This window comes from Protobothrops mucrosquamatus, unplaced genomic scaffold (genome assembly GCF_001527695.2).
Source record: "Protobothrops mucrosquamatus isolate PMUCROS unplaced genomic scaffold, P.Mucros_1.0 scaffold_19, whole genome shotgun sequence".
Classification (NCBI taxonomy): domain Eukaryota; kingdom Metazoa; phylum Chordata; class Lepidosauria; order Squamata; family Viperidae; genus Protobothrops; species Protobothrops mucrosquamatus.
The window spans coordinates 1,487,647-1,496,468 of NW_015386095.1; the positions used below are offsets into that span (position 1 = coordinate 1,487,647).

General features: G+C 33.7%; 1 protein-coding gene across 1 annotated transcript in view; it reads right to left on the minus strand.

Moving 5' to 3' along the window:
* Positions 1–1,627: 1,627 nt before the first annotated feature.
* Positions 1,628–8,822, minus strand: part of REV1 (REV1 DNA directed polymerase) — a 65,372-nt gene continuing 58,177 nt past the window's right edge. The window contains exons 18-23 of the mRNA XM_015831504.1: positions 5,948–6,181; positions 5,634–5,748; positions 5,291–5,490; positions 4,975–5,131; positions 4,363–4,465; positions 1,628–2,050 (exon numbers count right to left, since the gene is read on the minus strand). Of these exons, the coding sequence (XP_015686990.1) occupies positions 1,939–2,050; positions 4,363–4,465; positions 4,975–5,131; positions 5,291–5,490; positions 5,634–5,748; positions 5,948–6,181 (921 nt within the window). The 3' untranslated portion in view covers positions 1,628–1,938. The remainder of the gene's footprint in view (positions 2,051–4,362; positions 4,466–4,974; positions 5,132–5,290; positions 5,491–5,633; positions 5,749–5,947; positions 6,182–8,822) is intronic.

Sequence of the window (8,822 nt, forward strand, 5' to 3'; positions counted from 1 at the left end):
CGGTTCCATTGAGGACCACTCGCTGAGTACGGCCGGTCAGCCAGCTACGGATCCATCTGGTGGTGATGCTGTCTACCCCACATTTTTCTATCTTGTCAAGTAGTAGGTTGTGATGTACTTTATCAAATGCCTTACTGAAGTCCAAGTAAATTATGTCCACAGCATTCCTCTCATCCACTAATTTTGTCACTTGGTCAAAAAATGCAATAAGATTTGTCTGGCGTGATCTATTTTTTGTCTGGCATGATCTATTTTAATTGTCCTCAGTGTTAGGAAGTTTCTTCTTAATTTCAGGTTGCTTCTCTCTTTGATCAGTTTCTAACCATTGTTTCTCATCCTGCCCTTTGGTGCTTCGAAGAATAATTTGACCCCCTCTTCTTTGTGGCAGCTCCTCAAATACTGGAATACTATCATGTCACCCTATTTTTCTTTTCTTTAGACTAGCTAAACCAAGGTCCTGCAGCCATTCTTCATATGTTTTAGTTTCCAGGCCCCTGGTCGTGTTAATTGCTCTTCTCTGCACTTTTTTCAAAGTCTCAATATCTTTTTTGTAATATAGTGACCAAAATTGGTTGAGTATTCCAGGTATGGTCTCACTAGAGTTTTATAAAGCGGTACTAATACTTCACGTGAACGTGATTCCATGCCTCTGTTTATACTACCCAGGAGTGTGTTAGCTTTTTTGGCAGCGGCTGCACACTGCTGGATCATAGTCAAGTGATCGTTCATTAGGACTCCCAAGGTCCCTCTCACAGTTACTGTTTTTGAGCCAGGTCTCGCCTAATCTGTACTTAAACCTTTGATTTTTCCTGCCTAAATATTAAACTTTGCTTTTCTCCACATTAAAACTCATTTTGTTGGATAGGGCCCATTGTTCAAGTTTGTCAAGATCTTTTTGGATCCTGAGCTTGTCTTCTGGAGTGTTGGTTACTCCTGCCAGTTTAGTGTCATCTTCAAATTTGATGAGTTTCCTTTCTATTCTCTCATCTAAGTCATTAATGAAGATATTGAAGAGTACTGGGCCTAAGATGGAACCTTGTGGTACCCCATTGCTTACTTCTCTCCGTATGGATGTAGTAGCATTGAGGACTACTCGTTGAGAATGTTTTGTCAGTCAGCTAGTAGTGTGGATGCAAAAAGAAGTCCATTTGCTAAAGTGTAAGATCTGCCACTTGACCTAATCCAATAGACGCTCTTCTTTCCTTTAAATTTTTAAAGATTTCAGTAAACTGCTATAACACAATCTCTTTAAATAGAAGGAAAACTGTTATTAGTAATGGAAATTAAGTATTTTGTGAATAGAAACATGTCTCTTACATGTGTTTGATATTAAAGAAAAATAGTAGGAATAGACCAGCTGCATTAGTATTATCAGATTTAGCCAATTATGAGACAGAAATGCAATGCCAGGATTTTGTTGTTCATGTTTATACTCCAAGAATAATGAATTTCTTTTTTTAAAAAGTCCAAATTACTAGATAAGCACTTTTCAGAGAGCCTTCTGCCACTGTGAAGTAACTGAGCATGAAAATAAATGTTTACCCAATGAAAATATGAAAACTAATATTAATTGTTCAAATTTATAGGATTTAGGAAAGAAAATTAAACTAGTGAAACAAGATATGTACAAATTACATACAATTCTTTATTAAACAATTGTAAACACTTCACTGTAAAAATCCATAAAACTTTTATAAACAAACATTTTGTAAATCGATTCTATACTACAATAAAAGAATTTAAACACAATTATTTACATGCAATACTGACAAATTTTGGCACTTTGCTGAAAGAAAATGTACAAAACACCTTCTCCTTTAAAAAAAATCAACTTATAAAAACTTAGCTTAATGTCATGCACTTTGCAAATACCTCACAAGCACTTATGGTACAGCTATCAGAGAGCTCCAGGCTCTTGCCATTTCCCTTTCTACAAGATCAGATAATTTTTAATGTGCTTCCATAAGTTTGTTGCAGAACAACTTGAACATTGTCAAGAATGAAATCAAATGCCATGTTCCATACTGATTCTATGGACTGCTGCATTAGCCTGTGGAGATAAAAAAAAGTGATAGAATGGAAAGGAAAAATCATCATCACACTTTTTCACAGATTACAGAGCAAGATTTTGAGCTGGAACAGCCCTGGTCCTGTTGCTTTCTTGTGTGAAAATACTTAAAATATTGTTGATGGAAAAATACATGCAAACATATACACTTAGCTAAAATGTCTATGCAAGATCATTTTAAAAATAAATGTAAAGTGGCACAAGACATACAAAATTATGCATTCTGTAATTAGGTATTAAATCATGAGATTTGAACTATGAAATGTAGTCAAAATATTTGTCAGTTTACAAATTTACAGAAATTTATAAGAAACAGTATAACTGGTATTTAATGAGAACAATTCAAAGAACAGAAAAACTCCAACTCCTTATCTATAACTAGGATTATTCTGAGCATACAAATTGATGGGTTTGCACATTTGTAGAACATTTCAGAACAAGTTCTAACTAACCTCTTGTCTGAAATCTTATCCATTTGTAGAGGTTTATTCAGGCCTGCTATCTCCTCAATTCCTTAACAGTTAGGGCAGCTTAGCAAAAGGAGCACATGCAAGAAATTATGGCAGGTGGATTATGTGAAATCCTGGAGCCATTCAACTAGTTATAGAGAAACAAACAGTTGTTTTGTTTGTAGTCTGTGCATCATGCTGATCACGCTGTGCATTGTGCTGATTTTATATCAAAACGTGATTCACAAAGTTGCAGCTTTGTTACTGTAAACAGATAAGCTGCATTTCACTTGCAATCACATAAAGAAGATTCCAAACATCTAAAAGAACTGGAGTAGAAAAATGGTAATAAAGTTGCCTGGGAAAGGTAGAATTTAAAGCTCTTAGGAAAAGGTGATCATATTGAGTGCAACTTCACCACTGTACTAAATCAGATAAACCAGGATTGATTCTTGATGGCTGAATACTTGTTTGACAGACCAAAGCCATGAGGAAGATTACAACAGATGCAAGAGGTGAATAGATAGAAGCTCCTAATACTTCCTACTGATGTTGTAATTCAATTTTTTTTCAAGCCATTTAATCCTATCGTGGGGGTGGGAATATTGGTTATGGAAGAAGGGAATGGGACAGACGAACCATCAATAGGCATGAAAGGGAGAAAGGGGAAGTAAATAAACTTTCATAAAGATGGCAGAGAAACCTCTAATTGTTTAACAAGTTTAATTGCTTAAGTGAACAATTTCTTGAATAAAATAATAAAACAGGATTTTTTTGCCAAATAGAAGTAGTTTCACAGTGCTTAAACTTTATAAGACAAGTTGCTTTACTACCCCGTAAAAGGACTGTAGTGGAAGAGCAGAAACATAAACGTGGCTTATTACCGAGGAAACTGCTGATTGTCATTTGATAGCTGCAGTAAGACAACAGTCCCTGATTTCACTAAGAGATCATTAAACTGCAAGAATTTTGGTTTGTGGATCTTGGCATGGCCTTGTCAATTACTTGAAGGGGGAGGGGGGCATGAAAGAGTAAGCTTTCATGAAGTTTCAGTCTTCGTGACTCCATATAGATGAGCTAACTTTATTTCACTGCCATAGATGTGGCCATAGAGAGAGAAAAAAAGAGCACTTGCATCTAGCAGGCAGAGTCTGAAGAGAGAAAACTTATTTGAAGCTATAGCAATAGCTTTTAAAGCTTTCTTCCAGAGGAAAATATGAAGGCAAGAGGATTAATTCTGATTCTAATACTTTGGGCAATGGATAGGAATACACACAATATCCTGCTAAACAGAAAGGATTTGTGGACCGATAGCTGGGGCACAGTGGGCCTTGGTCATGTGGTAAAAAAGCTGGGAACAAAAGGGGGGAAAAAACATTTTAATAGAACAAAATGGGAAAAAAGGAAAACTCCCCATATTCTTCATGTGTCTATATTCAGAATACAAAATTACAGAGAACACTCCTAATAAAGTTGGTGATATAATATCCTAATAAATCTGGAATAATATTGCAATGCAGGAGATTTGAGGCAAGTTAACGCAAAGCAGGCAGAAGAGAGGCAGGACTGCCATACAGGCTTCCTCTCAGAAATCTTCCAGAACATTGCAAGGGCAAACCCACCAGTATAATGCAGAGAAATCGATCCACAATAAATGATGGATGTAGTACCACAAATGAACAAGTCCCAGATATTCAATTGTGTGGAAAATAACATGACAAATGCAAGATATGCAAGTATAAAGAATCATTACCTGAAATTCTTAAATCAAAAGTTTTATAATTTATTTTCAATATCTGGATTTTTTTATTTCTATATATCAAAAATACGTTAGCCTCTAATTACCTTTTCATGTACTTTATGACTAGATCCAGCTTTTCTAAATCCTTTTCTTCTATCAGATCAGTACAATACTTCACAACTTGCAAAATGTCTTCCTCCATGGGATCTGCAAAATTATACATAATTTATAGGATGCCTCTTAGAAGCAACAGAAATTAAGCAGCTTTAAATTAAAGGCTGTTTTGATGCTGATGTAAATTGACATTCCTTTTAAAACAAAAAATCTGCCTCTTTCAAGTGAGTAAAGTAAGCTGCTTGTGTTTTATTATGTATACAAAATCTTGTGTGATTTTGAACATTGTCTAATTTGAAATATGTATACTGGAAGAGACACTTCTCTGGCATTTTAAGAGAAATATCCTTTGAAGACTACAGAATGCAGGCAATAGTGTAAACCCACAGTAGCTCTTAAAAAGTACAGTAAATAACATTAAAAATCAATTAAAGTATTTTAAATATTGAATCTCCTCTTCTATTCAAAAATAATACCAGGGTTATAGAATGCAATTATTTGATGACATCCAGTACAAACATGAAATGTAGCTTTGATTCAATTAAGTTTACTTACAAGATACACCAACTCTTTCATTAAAAAGTAATACACCTAGAGTTTACCTGATATAGTTGTAATCCATTCCTTAAGCAAGGCCTTTACATCGTTAAACTCAATAGCTCCTGCTAGATTAGGTGCTTGAGGCCAAATTGTGGTAGACGATAATGGCTGTGAAATAGATGGACTGGAAGGATTTGTAATAGCTTGTACTTCTTCCATCTATCCAGAAAGATATATAAAAATAAAAATTTATTGCCTTCTCAATAGGAAACATTTAATAAGCCCAAGCACAAGAACCCCAGAAAAATAAGAAATTTATTATTTTAAATCAGAATGAGTTTAAAAATACTGAAATGCTGCATTATCTTATAAAGTTACCTGAGGATTGTCACTGATTGCTTTTTCCTGTTTCAAGAAGTTATCTATTAATTTCTGAGGACTTCCAACAGAAACAACCATATTTTTTGCAGGGTTACCCAAACACTTGTTTTTGAAAGGACTAAGGTTCTTTTTTACTGGGCTGACCTGGATTTTCTTTCTAGTTCTTTTCTTACTTTTTATAACTGGATTCTTTGATGCTGAGAAGAAAGAAATAAGACTGAGAATTGCATAGTATTTTATGATTAAAGAAATAACCATGACACAGACATTGTAACACAAATTTGTTGCAATAAAAAAGATTACACGTAATTATTTGACAGGACTGCATTCAAAGACTTACCAGTGGCACTTGTTTGCTGTAATATGTTCTCTACATGATTTTGCCTTTGGTCATATGCTTGTTTAAGTTCCTCCTGCAATTCTGAAGGAAGGGCAGCAAAAACATCAGGATCCACCTAAGTAATAAAGCATCCTCTTGTGAGTATATCACTGATATGAAATCACTGAAACATTACTATAATGTGTAAACTTCTGAGTTTTGGCTCTAGTGTAAGAAATAGATTTATATTAATGGTGTTTCTAACTAGAAATCTAACAGAACTTCTATAGAAAATGCTTACCACATTAAATCTACTAATACATATTATTACTTACCTGTGAAAATGCTGGAAGTGCTATTATATTAATCCCAGCATTACTGCTTGATTCTTTCTGATCTGGCATCTGTAATAGAACGGTTCCAGCAGGCTGGGATGGAAAGCTAGTATTGTATCCATTTATTGGTTCCTTCTTGCTATTATCATGTGCATCTATTAGTTGAAGAGAATATGCATGTTCTATTTGTTCCCGAAGATCAGAAGGCAGTGCTTCCAAAACAGACTGATCAAGCTATGAAGAAAAAAATGTTAATAGTGGTTTTCTTTAAGAAAGTGGAAATGAAAATCTGATGTAACTTAAACCCAGAACTCTTCTCAGAAACACTATATTTTACTCTTTGCTTGGTAATTAAACAAGTACAAAATGTTTAGAGTATAAAAGGAAGAAGCTGTTCTTCTCTTGCGCCTGTGTAATAGTAGCATCTAACATAAGTGAATGCATCCTAGACGCTCAGGACAAGTTAAACTAAATCCTTAAGTCTTAACTTTCGGTTTTGCGCCATAGCGACCAGTCACGGGCTTGCAGATTCTCCACACCCCCGTGGCTAATTTCGCCCTGCCAGGGGACCCGGAGAGGTGGCAAAGAAAGAAGGGTGCTCCAGCGATTCTGGAACGGTGGTGGCCATTCCGTTCGACTTAGGGAAAGCCTTCTAACCCGACAGGAGAAAGGCTGGCTGTTTTCCATCGACCAGCCCAAGCTACTAGCAACCGAAGTCCAAAAACACTAATCAGCACAATTGTGAACAGCGTGTTTGAAACTGGGTGAGGAATCCGATCTTCTCTTTTCTACTTTATATGTAATTTCCTGGAAAAGATCTCCAAGAAGCAAAATACCTCCAAAAGGGAAGGAGGGGGATTTCCGCCCCACCCTTATACTAATGGAAGCGGCGAATTAATCTTTTTATGGAGGAGCAAAATACATGGAAGTGAAATGTTGCTGACACCTAGTGGAGGATGAAAACTATGATAGCTATGACTTTAATATAAGACTTGGCAATCTGTGTCTGTGACCTTCAAAGCTTTAACAACAAAGAACAGCTGTGATTTAAAAAAAAAAGACAATAATCTGGGCTGCAGACAAAGAGAGAATTATAAATTTCAGGAAAAAAAAACCTTTTTTGAACTATTTGGATTACAAATATCTATTTAATTGGGACTCTAAAGCTATTTACAGAGAAAAGAAAGGAAGAGAAAAACTCAAATTCTTGGCCATCATGGATCAGAGACATGTAGAAAGAACATATCAAGAAAACATAAATACTTCATAGGAGGAGATATATAATATACTGCAACTATTTCAAACAACAATGACTTTAAATCATAAAGGAATCCAAAATAACTTTGAAAATATAAATCAATCTATTTCCAAATTAACTCTACAGCAAAAAAATTCCCAGAAAACAACAACAGAGAAGGAGCAGATAAAACAGATAAATGGATATAGAATTGAGAATAGAGACTTAAAATGGAACTTAACAAAACAAAGAAACATGATTTAATTCTAGTAGAAATTTTTTTTACAAGAATTGGAAAAAAACAACTTATCCCGTAAGACTACAACATAAATCTGACGACAAGAAAACAAATTGGATAAAATGGACTGCAGAAATGTCAGGAACATCAGAGAAAGGAAATGATAAGAGAAGCAGAGAGGAAAAAAAAGAAAAAGATCTTCAACAAACATGGAAAGGCAGAAGCCCTATACAAAGACACTTCACTTGATTTACTTTTTATATTCTAGAATAACATTTACGAACATACGGAAAAACCTTTTGATTCAGCAAAATACATTGATTATGAAAGATATTGGGCAAAGGAAAAAGATTAAAGTAGAAACCAAGAAAATAGATGATGGGACTTACCAGAGAGAACACTTAAAAAAGAAATATTTGTTTGAATATGGTTAAAGAAATAGAAAAGATTTGGAATATATATGTCATTCTAAGAGGGATGAACTCCCTAAATAATATAATATACTTTTTCCCCTTTTTTATTTTCTTTCTTGATATGAGTAATATAAAAAAGTTGCAATGACTTAGATAAAGGAAATGTTTTAGATATTTAAATGTGATTGAATTTAAGAAAATTATAATGGATTAAAAATGTTTTGAATAAGAGTTAAAGGATTAGATGATTAGATGTATTAATTGGAATATTTAAAGATTAAACATATTTTTAATTATGGTTAATAAAGAATAAGAAATCTTGGAAACAAATATATATTAGCTTAGGAGGGATATATATTTTAAGTAGTGTGTTATTTTTTATGTTTCTTTACTCTTGCTCTTTCTTTTTTTTCACTGTTTTATCTATCCCTTAGGAAATGTAAAAGTGTGAGATGGTTCATATGGAAAAAAATAGAGTCAAATTTTTAAATGTAATTAATTTTTGAGAAAATCTTAACCGATAAGAATACCTAGAATTTGGTGGGAGAAAAAATTAAAATAAGGACTGTAATAGGATCTATGATAAGGCAACCAGAATGTTCGGATAGAAAAGAAATATTATATTGATGAGATTATTATTTTTAGGAATATTGGGAAAAATATATATTTAATTGTTATCTATCGAAACAAGAATTGTATTAACTCAATGTTTTGCAAAAGAGGATTTTGTGGGAAAAGAGGAAATCAACTAAAACTATTATGTGGATTATGAAAATCAATTGTTAGTGATTGCTTTATAAATGTAAACCCAGACAACACACTGTTCACCAATTAAGTGATTTATGTTTTTTAAAAAATCAATAAAATATATTACAAGAAAATAAATCCTGAAGTCTTTCATAAGTAATTGAAATATAAAGAGAAATGGCCTAAAACTGAAATAATTCAGTCAATAGACTAACAGATGGAAGAGAGTGGCAATGCTCT